This window comes from Gymnogyps californianus, chromosome 14 (genome assembly GCF_018139145.2).
Source record: "Gymnogyps californianus isolate 813 chromosome 14, ASM1813914v2, whole genome shotgun sequence".
In the NCBI taxonomy this organism is placed as follows: domain Eukaryota; kingdom Metazoa; phylum Chordata; class Aves; order Accipitriformes; family Cathartidae; genus Gymnogyps; species Gymnogyps californianus.
Window position 1 is genome coordinate 9,564,552 of NC_059484.1, and position 17,601 is coordinate 9,582,152.

At 59.5% G+C, this 17,601-nt stretch overlaps 1 protein-coding gene across 1 annotated transcript in view; it reads right to left on the reverse strand.

The window, feature by feature from the left end:
- ABLIM3 (actin binding LIM protein family member 3) overlaps positions 1-17,601 on the reverse strand; it is a 57,055-nt gene that overhangs the window by 17,736 nt on the left and 21,718 nt on the right. Inside the window, exons 2-6 of the mRNA XM_050905052.1 lie at positions 6,526-6,663; positions 3,748-3,931; positions 3,225-3,337; positions 562-688; positions 330-423 (exon numbers count right to left, since the gene is read on the reverse strand). Coding sequence (XP_050761009.1) covers positions 330-423; positions 562-688; positions 3,225-3,337; positions 3,748-3,931; positions 6,526-6,663 — 656 coding nt within the window. The remainder of the gene's footprint in view (positions 1-329; positions 424-561; positions 689-3,224; positions 3,338-3,747; positions 3,932-6,525; positions 6,664-17,601) is intronic.

Here is a 17,601-nt window from a genome sequence, read left to right on the forward strand (position 1 = left end):
TCCCCACATCTTGGGCTCCGGACATGTCCCAGCATACCCAGGCCACCGCGTGCTCTGGCTGCTTCTGGAGCTTCAGTACCCAAGCCACCTCTCCAAAGGTCTGCAGCATGGTGGTGCTCCTTCCCCACTCCCACCCCCTAGAGAAGGTGGTCAGACTGTGTCCACACACCCGCTGCAGGAAGAGCCATGGCCCCAAGAGACTGAGGGTAGCATGACAAGGGTGCAAAGTGATGAAACTCCCACACTTCCCCAAGGCATGCACCTCTGCGCAGGATGCACACGGTCCCTATTACAGACTGGGACGGGGTGGCCGTGGCCCCAGGACTCACCTCCAGGACCCGGCCGCTGATGTACCGGTCGCAGGTCTCGCACTTGATGCCAAACTGGGCATGGTAGTCAGACTCGCAGTACGGGATGCCATCCCTTTGGGAGAGGGACGAGAAGGGGGTGAGCGGCGGGTGAGCCAGGCTGGGCACCCCCTCGCTGCAGCCCCAGCCCCGGGGGGCGCAGCCCGGCAATGGCCGGCACGGCCAAGCCTGCCGCCAGGACGGTGGCACTCACTTGCTGATGTACTCGCCGGTGAGGATGATCCCGCATGTTTGGCACTTGAAGCAGCTGACGTGCCACTGCTTCTCCAGGGCCAGAAGGGACTGGCCTTGCTTGATCTCCTCCTTGCAGCCTGCGCAGTCTGGGGGGACGGAAGAGGGAGGGAGTGTGGGACCCCACAGCTCCCTGGCAGGGGGCTCGAGGCACGGCAGGAACACCCACATCTGCTGGCCCATGCTGAGGCACCCCAGCTGTTTAACCTGGCACACCCCTCGCACCCAGAGGAAAGCCCTGCCCCAGAGGACTCCCTTTTCTAGGGGATGCTGCCGTTATACACACCTTGCTCCTGACACCACTCCAGGGGCAGCCTCTTGGGGATCATTTCTTTATGGGGAATCATTTCTGTATGGGAATATGCCACCTCTGCTTATTACCAGCAAAGGAGCCAGGAGGAAAGCCTCCTGCTGGAGCTGGGACCTCTGAGGCACCGCTGGCACCCAGCTCCCGCCGCAGCACAAAGCTGGGTCTCCCTGCAGGGCGGTGAGCTTGAACCAGGGTGAGCGTGTGGGCTGCCAGGGCCATGCTGCCCTGGCAGGTCCCTGGGGGCTCCCCTCTGGGGCGGGAGCGGTGGGAAGTGTCCGGCAGTGAGCACAGCAGAGGAAGGGCTGTGCTCTCCGGCAGCCGCGTCCGGCCCCGCTGCAGTATTTACGAGACTCCCTTCCTTCCTCGCTTCCCCTGGCTCCTGTCAAGGTCAAGGCTGGGAGCAGGAAGCACATGGGCCTCAGACCCCTGACCTTGACTCCTCCTTGTCCTCTTCTCCCCCTGGGCAGCAGGTTTGCCCGGATGGGGTTTCTCCTTAACCCCATCCCTGCTGCCTCCGTCCCTGCTGTGGCACCAGGGAGGTACAGCAGCACCGCACAGGCAGCCTGAGCAGGCAGGCTTTTCCATTCAGCCCATCCCCAGGCAGCTCTGCACAAGTCCCTGCTCGCTGGACAAAGCTAAGGGGGGAGGATTTTTGACCCCTGGCAAAAAGCAGGCTGGCCAGTCGTGAGCCAGGTCCGTGCCCTCTCTCACAGGTCGGCTGGTTTTTGAGTTGCTCGCAGGGCTGGGGCTGCAGGGAGAGGCTCAGCATCCTTCTTCTAGGGATGTCCTCCCTGCAGAGTGCACCAGCATGGGCTCCAGCAGGCACACCTCCCCTGTCACCCCTTCTGGGTGGCACTGCCAGGGCCACCTGGGCCACAAGGGGCACGTGCAGGCAGCAGTCTACATCTGGCTGCTGCCTGCAGCTGCCTATGAATAAAGCATGGTGCCCTCAGGTAACCCCACTCTGCAGGCCAGGGAGGAGCGCTGGTGGGAAGGGTGAGGAAGGCAGGCGAGAGGCAGAGAGTGCGGCTGCCCTTCCCCTGCTACGGGAGACAGTGGGGTGCTGTGGGCTGGCCACAGCCTGCCTCTGGGCAACTCGGGGTGCTGACGGAGGAAGATGGGGGAAGCCCTGTCCTCTGGCTGGGGCTCATTCAAACCCTGCCACGTCCCCTAACTTCATTGAGGCCGTGGTGAGAGCTGGGGGGAGGCAGCCTGGGGGGGCTCCCAGGGACCCATCAGCACCAACTCGTAACTCAACCCAAACAGCCACCACCAGTGCCACCATGGTGACCGGGTGACAAGGACCATGGGTGACACCACCATCCTGGGTCCACTCCTGGCTGCAGGACTCTGCTCCAGGCACTGACGCTCCAGGGCTTGCTGAGCCACAGCAGCAAGGGCCCCCACCCAGCCCCCCCACAGCTCAGCCTGCTGACGTGGCAGGGTTTGGGCACCACGGTGTGGCACAGCTCCCGGCTCTCCCTGCCTTCTGCCACCTGCCCACGCACTGCGCTGAGACAGCTCCCTTGGGACTTGACAGCAGCAAACATGGGGCATATGGGAGACAGTGAAGCACAGAGCACACATTAACGCTGCAGTCCCCTTGCTCCGGACACGGGCTGAAGCGAGCCCTACACGCAGCAGCTCCATGCTGCAGGGATGCTCTACCAGCCTCCAAGCATAGCACGCACGGGATGCTCCACAGTGGCCCGGGGCAGAGAGACAGCAGCAAGGAAAAACTGGGGGGGCAAAGCATTGCATGAATGGAGGGTATCCCAAGGAACAACCCGGGGTCAAAAGCAAGGCCAAATCCACCCAAAGGAGCCTGTCCATTGCTCTTGCTGACTTTTAGCTTGGGTTCATCAGTGCAAGGGGATGAGCGCAAGAAGCCTTTCAGTGCTTGTAGAGGCAGCGAGTAATGCCAGCATTGGGAAAGCTGGGCGAGCAGTCCTGGGGCTGGCACTTGGACACAGACCTTGGTGCAGCTGGACACAAAGCAACATCTGAGCACTGCCTCAGAGCAAACCCGGCTCCAAAACCTCCCCGCTGCCCCAGACAGCGCCCACCAGGGTGGCGGTACCTGCCCAGGTCACAAACAGGCCAAGGGAGTTTCCAAAACCAGCGGGGACCTGCAATCCCGGGTGGAGCCACAGGACTACCCTGTTCCTCCTCCGAAACCTCTGCAAACGCCCATGGCTCCGTGCAGTGCTGCACACTGGCCCCAAAGCCCGTCCCGTCATCCCCCCGAGCACCGTCCAGGGGCACGCGGTCCCTCTCCTTGCAGCCATCGCGTAACACAAGAGCAGTCAACTTACGGCTGGGCCCATGAATCTTGATGGGTTTGGTGCTGATGAGAGAGTGGGAGCAGTTTTGGCAGACGCAGTCCTTCCCGCTGAATGTGACCTTGTCTCCGATGGGGAACGGTTTCCTGTGGCCAAGGAGAGGTGGGGAGGTGTGAGCTGCTTGCTCCCCTCCATGCAGTGTTTGGGGTTGCCCATGAGCTCCTTCCCCAGGGGCCAGCGGGACCTGCGGTGCTGGGGAGCAGAGGGGCTCCAGGCAAGGGCTACAAGGGCAGGCAGAGAGTGTTCATGTGTGCTGGGGCAGGAGGATCGAGGCAGGCATTAAGGCAGGTCTCCAGGCTGCAAAGGGAAGGGTCGGAGCCATTTCATTGCCTCCCAACAGTTTCCACTAAGATAATGCAGAGAGGTGCTGCTGCAGTGCTGAGCGGGGAACGAGGGGCTGTGGGCTAATGAACAGCCCTCTCCCTGGTGCACAGCCAAGGACTGCACAGGGCTTCTGCAGGGGGGTCATGCACCCTTGGTGATGGCTTCAGCTCACCTGCAGGTGCTGCAGACGAAGCACTTGGGGTGGTAGGTCCTCCCCAGGGCAGAGATGACCTCTCCAGTGATGAAGTCCCCACAGCTGTCACAGCGGGTCCCGTAGAGCTGCTGGTAGTCATGGGTGCAGATGTACTCCTGGTTCTTAAAGAAGAAGCCCGACTGGGCCAGGTCACAGCCGCACACTGCAGGGGCAGGACACGCACCCGTCAAGGGGGCAGCGGGCAGGTCCAGCCCCAGGGCTTGGACGGGATCTCTGAGCCCACCTCTGCTGCCTCTCCAGTCCCAGGGCATCCCTCAAGACACAGCCTTCTGCAGGTATCTCAGAAGGTTTCCCTTCGCCCCAGACGCGCGGGGGCCTTCCCCCAGCACCACAAGATGTCAGTGTTGGGCTGTGCTGGGGTGCAGGATGGTGCTGCCCAGACAGCCAGGGCTGGGCGCTCCCTGAGGAAACCCCAGCGCTGGGAAAGGGAACCCCTGCAGCCCCCACTCATCATGCACAAACAGCCCAGGAAGGCCCGTGGCACCTTCTCCTGGACCCACGGCACCTGGATGGGGCTCAGCCCCTCCGTTTGACACTCTCACGGTGTCAGGAAGCCAAGAATAGGACTGGCAAAGGGTTGGGCATGCCCTAGGTATGGTTGGGGAGAGGTCTTCTCCATGCCCTGGGGCATGGCCTTCTCCACGATAAGCCATCTCCACTCCCTGGCCTGGACATGAAGCTGTGCCCTCATGGGAACAGGTCCTGGGACACACTGGGGTTGGTGCTCTCACTGCTTGTTCTTCCATAGGTGTCCATCCCAACCTCGCTTCCGTCCCTGCTGTGGGAAGCGTGGGTGGTGCACAGCCCATCAGAGTAATCCAGGGAGACATGGCAAGCCCTGGCCCTTAGTGTCATTTCCCTCCTATGCCTTCTCCATCCACAGAGAGACCTCAAGAGCATCAGACCCTGGAAGGCACCTCAGGAGTGGCACATGGACCAGGTCCTGGGGCCTTTGCATGATGCCCATCAACTGTCCTGCAAGGTGACAGGGTGGAAGGGGGAAATACAGAGCAACTGAGCACCCACTGGCACAGCCCATCTTGGTCTTTGCTTTACCCTTCACTCCCAAGCACCCCTCTGTCTTGTCCTTGCACACCTCACCTGCACCCGTGAGCCAGCCCGCACAGCAGCCACCCTCCCCAAGGCTCAGCTGGACCCGCTGGCTGCAGGGCTCACAGGGGCAGAGATGCAGCTCCTCTCCCGCAGAGCATCCCCTGGCAAAGCTGCTCCCAGGAGCTGTGGGTGGACAGCTGGGGGGTACAGGGCCAGCACCCACTGCTCTCCCAAACAGCCTGCAGGGCTTACTTGTCAGTGATGAGGGACAGGCCACCAGCTCTGGGACAGCATTGGGAAGCAGAAGCAAGAAAAAACAGGGCAGGTCTGGGCCCTGTTTGCTGTGGGACCCATAGCACATCCCCAGGGGCTGCACCAGCTGTGCCAGGCTCCTGGGGACATGTCAGGGACAAGCTGTGGGGCTGATGTGGGAGCCAGTGGCAGCCAGTTGGAGGTGGCAGGGAGTAAGAGCTGTGAGGAAAGGTGAGACAGAAGGATTTCCTCTCATTATTTATTCCCTTTCACTTGGAAATCAGGCAGTGAGCACTGCCAAGCTCTCCCTGCCGGCTCCTGGACCTTTGAAGCCAGCGGCTGTCTGAGCTCTTTTGTCTGGATGCACAGCTCCCACTTGATCCCGCTCGATCCCACATGTCCAAGCTGGGAAGGGGCAGGGGGCTCAGCATGGCGCCCCGCACATGTAGGTCAGCCCCAAGGGCAACCTGGGGCCCACGCGCCCTCCCGGAGACCTGGGGCTGCCTATGGCATGGAGGACAGGGCTGTAGTAGGGGTGGTGACAGCCCAGGGGAAGAGTCCCCTCCAGCCAAACCCTCTGTTCCCCGGGGAAGAGCAGCAAAGCATGGCCAAGGGGATGGGGATTTATGTCCTGCTTAGCACAAGTGCTGGGAGCTTGGAAGACTAGAGACCTTTAAAAAGCCCTAGTAATGGGATGCTTTACAACCTACAGAAGCAGCCACTGGCCTGGTTGAGAGCGGCTGCTTTAATAAACGCGCTAAGGAGCCCTTCAGCGTCAACTCTGGGCCGTTAGCTTTTACAGCTCCGCAGCTCTCCCCCTGTGCTCAGGGAGGATTCAAGCAACCTCTCTCCTCTATTTCTGCCAGCCCCTGGGGGCCGCTGAGCCCCAGCTGCAGCACACAGCATCCCACGGCACCTCGGTCGCATCCCATGCGTGGGAGGCAGCGATCCATCACCCGCCCCCAGCCCCATCAGAAGCCACTCCGGGCATCTCCCCCGCCTCGCTGCCTCTCAGCCAGGCTGGCAACACCTCCTCCTCCTCCCGATTTGGGGGCAGGCAGGCGGCTGAAGGATGTGGTGGCCCCCCCAGATCACAGATGAACCGTGGGTATGTTTAGGACCAGTGTAGCGCGGTCTGTTGGCATTCAGGCAGCTCGAGGGTAGTGACAGTGCCCAGGTCTCGGCCACCCCTGTTCACAGCCTGCCAGCTCTGGCATCACACAGGGACATTGCCTGCACTGTGCCAGCCCCGTGCCGTTACCTCCCCGCCTGCACCGTGCCACATCCACCCCTGTGGGAAGCTGCGACCCTGGGGTGTGCAACCACATCTCAGTGGGCCAGGTAGGTCTGTCCCCAGCCTTTTGCTTTCCAGACTGCATCCAGGGCCATGGGGCAACCTGGCCACCAGCTCTTCGGGTGGCACCGTCCTACCTTGGCAGGTGAAGCAGCGGATGTGGAAGTGATTGCTCTGGACGCGCACCACCTCGCCCTTGCAGGTGTCCCCACAGCGGTAGCACTGGATGACTGTGGAACTGCTCCCAGGGGTGTAGGGGTTTTGCTGATAGGGAACTGCTGGCAGAAAGGAGGGAGGGAAAAGCGAGAGAGGGGAAGGGTCTGTTAGCATTTGGGACGCAGCCGGGTGTCATGGCACTGACCTCAGCTGGGCAGCTGCAGAAGAGCCTCCAGCAACTGCGACACAGCAGCCAGACATCAGGCCATCACTAAGGGTAAAGGACAGCTGAGACCGTGCCAGCACCCAGCAACTCTGAGCTGCGTGCACATCCCTGTCTGGATTCTGGATTTCCCTGTCCCCACAAAAGAGCGACTACCCATGTTTGGCTCACAGGTCTGCAGTCCTAAGTGCTGTGCAGTGGAAGTGCCTGGGCACTGCTCCCTATCCCTGCATGGATAACCAGGTCACCTGCACCATCACCCCAAAGCCATGCAGAGCTCCCTAGATGCTCCCCCATCTCCTAAGTAGGTGCAGAAAGACAACGCAGGGACCAGCTACCCACCGGCTCTGCTCAGCCCTCGGGCAGTCCTGGCTTGCTGCTGACCTGCTCAGAAACACACTAGCGAGTACTGATTTGGCAGCAGCATAGGAAGGAACTGTTGTTTTTTGGAGCTTCCACTTGTTTGGTTGGGAACTGGATGAAGAAGTAATTTTTCAAGGAGCTTTCAAACATCACAGCTATTTAGTGTTTGGCCCTGGTGGGACTCTCACCTCCTCAGCGAGGAGCAGCATCCCAGCCCCGCTGCTCCTTCCGGAGCGGCACCACGGCGCGTGCAGGCTCCGCGCTGAGCAGGGGGCTGCAAGGGAGGGGAGGGCAACGTGGCTCCCCTGGAGCTATGGGCAAGAGCCAACCTTCTCCTGCTGCAGACAGTCCTGGGACTCACCTCCACTCCTCATCCCCCTCCAGCAGCTCTGCAGACCACTATGAAAGGCTGATGCTCTGCAGCCTCACCCCACACTCCAGGGGAGGAACCATACAGAGCAGAGGGTCTTTCTGCTGTCTCAGCACAATCCCCAAACACACACAGAAAACATTTTAAAGAGCAGCTCCTGCTTTCCCTGCCCCACCTGCAAGTGCATGGGCTGCTCGCAGGAGCTCCAGGCTGGCTGACACCATGCTAACCGCTGCAGGCAGGGGCCAAGCAGCAAAGGACTTGTTTGCTGTAAGATTTCAGAGGGAGTTGCAATTTGGGCAATTTGAGCAGTGAAGGGCAGGATTTCAATGGACCAGAGACTTTCTGACCCAGTGCTGAACTGCATTCCCAGGAACAAGAGAAGCAGCTGATTGAAACCTGGTACGTGAACTCCCTCCAGAGCAGGGGGCACAGGACAGAGGAGATCACTCATCAGAGAGGCTCCTCATTCACTGTGGGGCAGATCATGTGATGGGGAACAGAAACAGCCCATTATTGGCTTCAAAAGCAAAGAAAGAGAAGTCAAAATGACATTGAGACTGTCTCACAGTAAAATCCCATCCCATACCCCAAGTGCCCAGAGACACGCTCTGTGGACGTGCACCCCGGCTCACCACTGGGAAAATGGGCTGACCCTCCCTGACCACTGCTCCGTCCCCCGGGGCTACGGAGCTGCTGGGGACTGGAGTTGCTGGGGACTGGCTGCCTTGCCAAGTTCGACCTGAGGGCTGCAAGGAAAGCCAAGGTGCTTTCCTATGAGTGCCCCCCAGCCCCCCTGCAAAGCTCCGACTCCAGCCTTGATGTGACCTTCCAAGAGTTGCTGGGACTTCCCTCGTGATCCTGCTTTTGCAGGCCAAGAGCTCTCAGAGGTGAGCAGCAGTACTTGAGGCACTAAAGGGCACTGCAGTGCCAACAGAGGAGCTATAAAATGAGAGTCAGGCCTGGAGCTCAGACCAGCAGAGACACTAACTAGTCTAGATCTAAATCACTCTGAGGTCCCAAATATGACAAAGGACACCTGTAAAGGGAGCAGGGTACCCTCACCCATGCTTTTGCAGGCATGTTTTGCAGGGAGGTGCAAGCCCTGGGAAGAGGGGTCCAGGACCTCCTGCAGCAGCTGCTGCTGCTGGTGGGTGCCCATGAACTCTGCAGCAGCCTGGGGGGACCCAGGCCTGACCCCAACAGGATCTCCTGAGGCTAGAATAAATGGGGGATCTCTTCTGTAGGGGTCTCCAGCAGAGCAAGAGTTACAGCACTGAAACTTCCTCCCACGCACCCTGTGCTCGTACCCTCGCGGAGAATGAAGCAGAAGCCAAGCCCTGGGACACAGCCACGGCAATCCACAAAGCTCGGAGAGAAAAGCAGGAGGGAGGTGGGGTGAAAGGCTGGGAATTAATCAACACTTAAACAAACATTAATAATAAAAAAAGGGGAAGAAAAAAAAAAATCAATGTCAGAAAATGCAAGCATCACTTATTCCAGGCTTCTGGTCTCTAGGGGAAACTTCTTGGTGTCCATAGCAACACATCACCAAGCCCCTGCACTGGCAGGTCTGATGGGAGGGAAGGCAGAGGAAAAGGAGTAGAGGATGGAAGAGATGCTTATAGCTGCGTTACACCGCTGGCAGAGATGAAACCAATATGGTCACTCCTATTTGTACCCACGGAGATGGGTCAGGACCCGGCTTAGTGCACCATCACCCTCCCGCCTGCCGGCTTTGTTCAGCACTAAGCCAAAAGCTCCCCGATTTACGATTAACCTCTGGCCCATGCTGGAATTTTGCTCTGGGAACATTAATGCATTGTTTTGCTGGGGCTCTGCTTGTTTTTGAGCAGGCAGCTGCCCGCCTCATGGCCTCGTGCAGGAAGTATTACACATCACAACACCCCTGAGCAGAGGGACAGCTGAGCAGGGCAAAGCTCATTACATCAAAATAATCCAGTAATAATGTAAGTAGCATTAGCAGGTTCGCAGGCCGAGATACAGCAGTCGGGGCGAGGGGGTAGAAGCTGCCCAAGGAATGCCTTAATCTCACCCCAGTTTGCGCCCGCTTTTGCTTGCGGAGCGGGAAATTAAGCTGGCTTCGTTCAGCAATTAATGCATTTGTGCTCCACAACGCAGTGCAAAAGGCTGCCCAGGGCCGAGCTCCTGTGGGGCTGCCCCCATGTCCCAGCTGGTGCTTCATCTGCCGAGTCCAAGAAGCTGCTGTGGCCACAGCCAGGCAGCGAGCTGCTGCGCGGGGCTGCGTGGGCACGCAACAGATTTCCCACTGATCCGGATTAAGGTGGCACCTCCAGTCAGGGATTGGTGCCCTGTGCAGACTTCGGGACAGACAGCGGCAGCCATACGCAAGCAAGGGAGCTTGCGACCTGGGTGGGGGGAGAGATGGTGCCCCCAAACAACACCCAAGGCTGCGTAGAGGAGCTTTGTCCCCCAGGAGGGTGGAAGGACCTTGCCCAAGAGATCCTCCAAGCCACGCTGCAGCGAGCAATCTGCAAGTTCCTGCTGCGCATCCCTGGGCAATCCCCCTCCTTCATTCCCAGAGCACCCACCTTCCACTTTGGGAGGGTCAATAACCTTGTTTGCCTTGCTGTCCTCTTCCTGCAGAGTGTCCCAGCCCTCCACTGAGGAGCAGGAGGATGGGGGAACGCTGAACCCTTACACTGCCTCTGAAACACTTCAAGCCCTTGGCAGGGGGGGCATCCCCATCTACCTTGGAGAGATGGCAGCTCAACACCAATGCAAATAACAGGGCACAGCCCCCCAAGGTGGCTCAGCGCTGAACGGCTGACACAAAGCAAGCTCCACCAGCTGCTTGGACCCCCCACCTCCTACCCAGGCAGCCCCATGTACTGCAGCCCCCTACCCCACCAGCAGCAAACCAGGACCAAGTTTCCAGGAGCACAAGCTGCAAGGAACAGGATGCCCAGGGACATTTATAAAGATCCACCCATCATCCCTTACTGGGATCAGACCAGGTCTTGCTGGTTTCCCACCTATCTCCCTCTCCCAGCCCATTAGCCCTCCAGGAAGGTTAATTAGGTAGAAACTGTTTCAAGTGGGGTTTGCATCATTAGCAACAGGTAACTGGAAGCTCCCACCCAGCTATGAGAGCCTGCTCTGACGCTGTGTTTGCTATCAGCATGTTTATGAGACAGCATCTCCACAGGGGGATGGGGAGGCCTCATTTAATTAATTACCAGTAATTAATATTTGCACAATGCTTGGAGAGCCACAGGTGAAGGGGACTGTGGAAAAGTAAAGCATTCACCCTTTAATTAATAATGAGAGGCGGTACCACCATGGGAAGCTGGGGTGGGTGGGTGGTGCCAGGGGTGGGAGGGGGTGCTGCTGGGGCTGAGTGCTGGCATGTGTAGTGAGGCATGAGCAAGTGGGTGCTGGCTGCGTGTAGGGGAGATGTCCCTGCTGGGTGCTGTGGGTGTCGGCATGGGGTCCAGCTCCAGGGGGTGCTGGGTGTGTGCCTGGGTGAGACCCAAGTTGGGGTGGATGCCACGAGGCAAGGACGAGCAGCAGCAGCGTGTCAGGGCAGACAATGCTGTCAGGAGTCCTCACACCTCCATGGGGCTGAGCCCCCTTCCAGCATCTGCTACCTCCTACTCCTCCCCGCTGCCTCGCAGTCATCCTCTGCACGCTCCCTGCGCTAACTGGGGCTGTACATCATCCTCTCGCAAAAACCCAGCGGGGGTGGTGGGACCAGCATGGCACAGGGTGTGTGCAGGATGCGGCTCCCCCGGGGAGGGTGAGGGAAGCTGGGCACCCCGGCTGGGCACCCGAACCACGAGGTGGGCTTGGCTGGCAGACCCCGTGCCCTCATGTCCCTAGGGAAGGGCCAATGCCACAGCACTGGGCGAAGGCGAGGAGGGGGCCAGGAGCATGGTGGGGGCTGGGGCAGATCAGGAAGAGGAAGCCTGGCCCCGCCAGCGCGCCGGCCCCGGAGGCGTCAAGGCCGAGGGGCGGCAATGACTGGCCAGAAAGGAATTTTGCTGGAAGCACTGGAGGCTGAGGGAGAGGCTGGGGTGAAGCACCGGTGATGGGACACAATGTGCTGGGCTAGGGGTGGAGAGCAAAGGGGTGCAAAAGAAACCTCTGCTGGGATGCGGGGAGAAAGAGGTGGTGCTCCAGGAGCCTGCACCCCAAATCCTCTTGCCGCAGCAAGGATGCAGGGTGACCTGGCCGGCTCCAAGCCCTGCGGGAGGTGAGGGCGAGGGGGAGGATTTCCCCTCCAGGCAGGAGCTGCGCTGTGCCCCAAGGGCAGCCGGGGAGGAAGGGTGGGAGCTCCAGCGGCCGTGGGATATGGGTTTCTCATCAGCAGCGGGGCTGAGGGCTCCTGCCTGCTGTCCTGCAGCGGCCAAAGAGCTCAGCCGCAGCCACAAAAATGCCTTGGGGAGGAAGGGAAAGACGGGCTTGGAGTCAAATGATGCTGGTGCCACGGGCAGGCATGGGGAGAGCCACAGCCGGCCATCCTGTGGGGCTGCCTCTGACTCCGGCACATGGGAATGAGCCCACTCCAGCCGCTGTGGCTGCTTGCCCGCCCCAGCTCCCTGCTGAGAAGGTGACGGTGGGAAAAGGCAGTGGGGGCTGTCGGCAGCGGATAGCTGGGTAAGGGGCACAATGTGGGCATGTGCACCCTGCTGTGCCGGTGCTGGTGGCCCAGCTGAAAGATCAGCTGAATTACCCCTAAAATAAAGGAAGGGGCCAACAGTCGGGATGCTCAGCTACAGTGGCAAATCTGACATCTGCTGTGACATCTGCATGGCCATCTCGGTGCTCAGGCACCTGGCCAGTGCCTTCCATCGAGCTTCTGCAGATAGAAGTAATTATGATCAAGGAGAAAATTATATATTTACCTTTGGTCAAAATATTTTCTCTTCTGATCTTTCCCTTAAGTAAAATCCAGAAGTGTCACATGATTCCTTACTTAATATTTACATTTTTAAGCTGGGGCAGGCTAGGTGCTCCTGACGAAGGCACGGGCTGAGGGCAGGTACCATGGATCTGCTGTTGGATAGTTTGAGCCTGGAGCAGCTCTGGCTGCTTCTCCCAGTGTTTGCGTTGCATCCATTGCTGTCTCCACACGTGCAGCGCAGGAGTGGGCTGTGACAGGCACCGGCAGAGAGGGCGGGCAGGGAGTGTGGCAGTGTGGGGAACGTGGGCTGGGAGCAACGGGGACCACCAGCCTTATGCAGACCAGGCACTGAGGTATTTCCAAGCCATCAGAAAACAGTCCTGTTAGTCGGCACGGAGCATCATGCAGGCAGGATTATGAACCCCTGGCAAGCCCATGCCAGCCTCTCCTCTCCTCTCCCAGCTCGCAGGCAGAGCCATCTGTGGCTTACGGCTAAAAACCCTCCACCGTGTCACAGCTCCTAATCTAGCCCTAGGCTTCCCTAATGAGATCATGACCAATTATTGCTTCCACCTGCCTCACGCTGTCCCCTCGCCCCCCCCGCTGTCACTCCTGCACCGCGTCACCTTCCTCAGCGTGACACAGGACACAAATGACGCGGGTGCTGTGAGGATAGCAGCCAGTGGAGCTGGAGTGGCAGATGCCAGCATGGGCAAGGGCATGTGGCTGCTGCCAGCAGGATGGGGCTGGGACGGGGACGCTGGGCCAGCACTGGCATCGCACAGGGGAGGGAGTCCTCTTCACCTGGGTATCGCGGGGAGGACCTGAATGAGCGTGGCTGGATATCACAGAGGATAACGGCAGCTAAGCTCTGTGCAAGTCCTTTCTTTGCAGAGGCAGGTCAAGGATGCAGGGCAGAGGTGCCAGCCCCGTGCTTCCACCCTGCAGCACCCTTGCTGCTCCCCATGTGCCACCGCCCAGCCCATCTGTGCCTCCCCCCACCCGCTGCCTCTCCCAGGAGGGCTGGCAGCCAGGCGAAACCACTGCAACAGGCTCCTAATGAGCTCAAATGCACGCTCTGGCCCCGCTCCAGCCCCTAACCCTGGGGCTCACTGCGGATTTGAACCTCGGAATGCTCGAAGGCTCACGCCCTGCCTTGGCAGGATGGCAGGCGGGAAGGATGGGGGCCAGGGGTGTGGGCACAGCCCAGAGAGCCGGCAGCACCGTGCTTTGCACCGCACGGGCAGTGCTGCCCGTGCAGAGGGGTGGAGCGGGCAGAACCAGCCTCTCCTCTTGCTCTGCTCCCCAAGCTCCCAGCACCGTGCTGGGAAGCAAAGCAGCCAGTGCTGGGAGGGGGGTTCCCCAGTGCTGGGGGGGTTCCCCAGAGCTCATGCCAAGCTGGAACTGGGAGGAGGCAGCAAACTGTCACTGTCACACAGACTCAAGTGGTGACAGGCGCTGTGGCTGGCCAGTGACGTGGGAAGGTGCCCAAATGGGTGCCAAAGCCTCATGCTAAGCAAGGGCATGGCAGCACCATGTGCTGGGGTGGGAGCTGGTCTGCGGGGGACACACACTGCTACTGCTCCAAAAAGAGAGAGGAGGGAGGTCAAGAACACAGTTGGAGGAGACAAAGAGAAGGGTAAAGAGAAAGAGGGAAGGAGAGAAGGAGAAAAAGAAAGAGGATAGAAGGGAAAAGGAAAAAAAGATGGAGCAGTGAATAGCGAGGGCCCTGCCCGCACAGCAGAGTTTGTTTCTGGCTGCATTCATGGAAATTATTCTCCAAATGCGAGTGCTGAGGAAGCTGGCGATTGTCTCCCCACACTGACCCGGCTGCTGGCAACTGCCTGTGCCTGCCTGCAGGATGTTTACTTCCCCAGCACGGGCAGCCCAGGCAGGGCCGTAATGTGCTGGGGAAACCCAAAGACTGAGGCTGCAGCAGGTTTTACGTCCTCCCCTGCAGAAACCTGCAATCCCCTGGGGAACCCCCCTGCCACCACCAACCCCACTGCCAGCAGGGCCGTGGGCTGTGCTGGGCCAGGGGCCCCAGGATGTCCCTGGTTTGCTGAAAGCACTGCCTGCTGCAACCGTGATTTTTCCAGATTCTCAAGAAAAAGAGGAAAAAGTTGCTCTTCTAGTTCTTGCAGCTGCAGGGAAATTTGAAGACCTTGGTGCAGAGCAGCATGACAACAGAAAGCCTCGTGTAGTGCTCACAAGCTTGCCCAGTCTGACAGTTATTCCCTGGGCTGCCCGGAGCTGGCGAGCCAGGGAGCATGCTGTCCCAACAACCCCCAACCACCCAGCCCGGCAGCAGCCAGGGAGCACCATGGCGAACAAGCCTGTGCGTGGCATCCTCACTCACAGGGTTGCAGCGACAGTCACACCCAGAGCACCGAGGCAACAGTCATCGTCCAGAGAAAGAGGTCCTTTCACCACTCACCAGGCAAAGGAGGAGGACGAGCACCCTGCCGCAGGCTAAATAGCATCCCCAGCCCCACGCTGATCTGTGCCACAGGGTGGGTGCCCGGAGCTGGGCTGCGCCCCTTGCTACTGATGCTCTCACCCCAGTAGCAGTGCCTGCTTAGAGGCACCGGGGGTGTTAACAGCATTTGCTTCCCAGCGCAGAACCGCCCTTTAAAGTTTAATCGTCACTCACCAGCCCCCGCTACTAAATAAAGATGCAAAGGGCTTGGTGGGCACGAGCCTCCACTGCCTGGCAAGCGCTGCAGCATGGGATCAGCATCTCTCAAGAACTTCACTAACACCTTCCCTTTCCTGCAAGGGCCTTGCCGGGATGGCTGCGCGGGGACTGGAGAAGGGCGAGGGGCTGGGAGCGTGGCTGTGCACCCCTGTGCGTGGGAGCTTGGGGGGCACAGAGCTCGGGAGGGGGCTGGAGCAAGGCAGGAGGTCTTGGGGGTGTAACACTGGAAGCTAACGCGTGTTAGAAGGAGTTTAACATGTGCATTTGAACACATGTGCTTGCAGCCACATTAGTACACGGCTTGTGTGGTACGTATGTGCCTTCCACACTGCCTCCTTTTCTCCCATCTCCAACAAGCGCTGCCGGGGTCTTTTTTTCCCAGAGAATACTTGTACAGCTTGTCATGGCAACAAGATCTCCTTGAACTGCAATTGCAGCCGGGACGCCTGGTGCTAGCACGTTTGCCTGTCTGCAAATATCATGGAAGCCCCTTTCAGTAGAGCTCTGGGCTCCACAGACCCCCAAACTGGGGGCGAGTGGGACCCCCAAGGGAGGGTGGTAGCCTGCTTCCCTGCACCAGGCCCAAGCTGCCCCCAACCAGGATGCAACCAGGATTTGGGGATTTTTTGCAATGACTAACAGACAGCACCAGGCAGTTCCTCCCATTTCATCCCCTCCAAGAAGGGTCTGCGGGATGCTCAGCCCCCCTGTGCTGGGCCAGCTGCTCCCCACCTTGCGCATGCCCCCCCAGGCAGCAATTTGCAGGAAGAACGGAAGAACTGGGCGATGTGGGAGAAGGAAGGCTGTGCATCCAGCAGCTCCCTCCTCGCAGGCAGGGCAGGGGCAGGGGCTGGGGCTGCTCCTCTCACAGTCACCCTCCTGGGTACAGCGCTCAGACCTGCAGGCAAAATCCTCCTGGCTGCTGCCCGCCTCTGCTCCCAGCACCGCGCTTGCACAGGAGCCGCTCTCCACAAGCAATATTGTTCTCACCCTAACATGCAATATCAGACCCAGAGTGCCTGTCCCATCGGGGCCCCAGGCTGCATCCCAGAACAGACACCGAGTGCTGCAGATAACCACGCAGGTCAGAGATGAGGAGTTCAGCCCCTCCGATGGCTCGCGGAAAAGAGATCCCCCAGCACCTGGTGTACCATCCATATCTGCATGCAGGCTGAACGCGCCGCAGCTGCCTGTATATCTTACATGGCATGCCCAGTCTCCCAGGCAGGCATGGTATTTCCACCGAGCGTGAGGCTGGAGACGTAGTACTCAACGGGGAATCGCAGGCTCTAGGAATGGCAATAAATCTCCAAAAGGCACAGCTCGAATTTCACAGTAACTATTTAATTCCCCTCCCTATTATCCCTGCGAATACTTTAGCAGTTCTTGGCGTCTTGGGGAGAGGAAGAGAAAGGATAGATTGCATTTTAATTAATAATGGCTGAAATGCATGGCTGCCCAGGGCAGGAGCTGTCGTGAGCCCGGAGCAGGGAGTTATGCCGAACAGGAGGGGATGGCATGGCGGTCCCCAGGCACCAGAGGGCTGGTGCTGGGTCCTGCCCCAGGGTGGCTCTGGCAGGGCAGCTGGGAGCAGCCCCCCTGCCCCATTGCCAGGCAGCAGCAAGGATGCTCCGCACCTCTGCAAGCCAGGCGGCTACTTTCCTTCTTCCTCTTAAAATCTTTGCAAGGACATTAGCTAGTCACAGCCCTGAAGCTCATGCCCTGCTCTGACACGAGGTCAGACTCATGAAGGAGTCCCAAAATAGTCCAGTGAAGGGCGAGCTGCCCCAATGGTGAAGCTGGGGAGTGGCAGCCATCTGCACGGCCAGCCCTGGCTGCAGCGCCTGGAGGTGGCTGAGGCTCTTGGTTGCCAGAGCCCGGGTTCAGCGGGGCACCAGTGAGGACCACAGCAGTCCCAAGCATGCTTTTGGGATGAGCAGGACCACTTCTTGCTGGTGCAGGTCCCCAGCATTTGGCTATCCAACTGCTATCCAGATCCACTGCAGTGGTATGAAGCCCCCACCAGCAACTTGGGACTATCAGTGCTGGGAAGTGAGATGCTTCCGCCAGCATGTGGGATATGCATCTCCATCCCACAATGGCTATGAGGTGACTTGTGCTGCCAGCTCTGCTGGGTCTCTCACCCACTGCAAGAGCAGCCTGGCCAGGAAAGCACTCTGGCTTGCACAGGTATCAGGTGCAGCAGGGGTGGAGAGGATCAGATGAGAGCTGCTCTGGCCCCATAAGCAAGCCTCCAGGGCCCCAGGGCATCACTGCAGCACAGCTGGACCAGGTCCCACTTCCACTGGGCTCCCCACAGCCACGCTGAGGTCCCTGCACGAGGCACTTTCACCCTGAGCTTGGGTACCTGGTGGCTTTGGTGCCACAAACCACTCCTCACAGAATATGCAGGGCTGAGAAGGGCTTGATTCAGACACCCTGAAGCACCCTACAGCTCCCACGGCTGGGGTCGGGAGCCCAAGTGCCACCTGCAGTCTGGGAGCCAGCCAAGCTG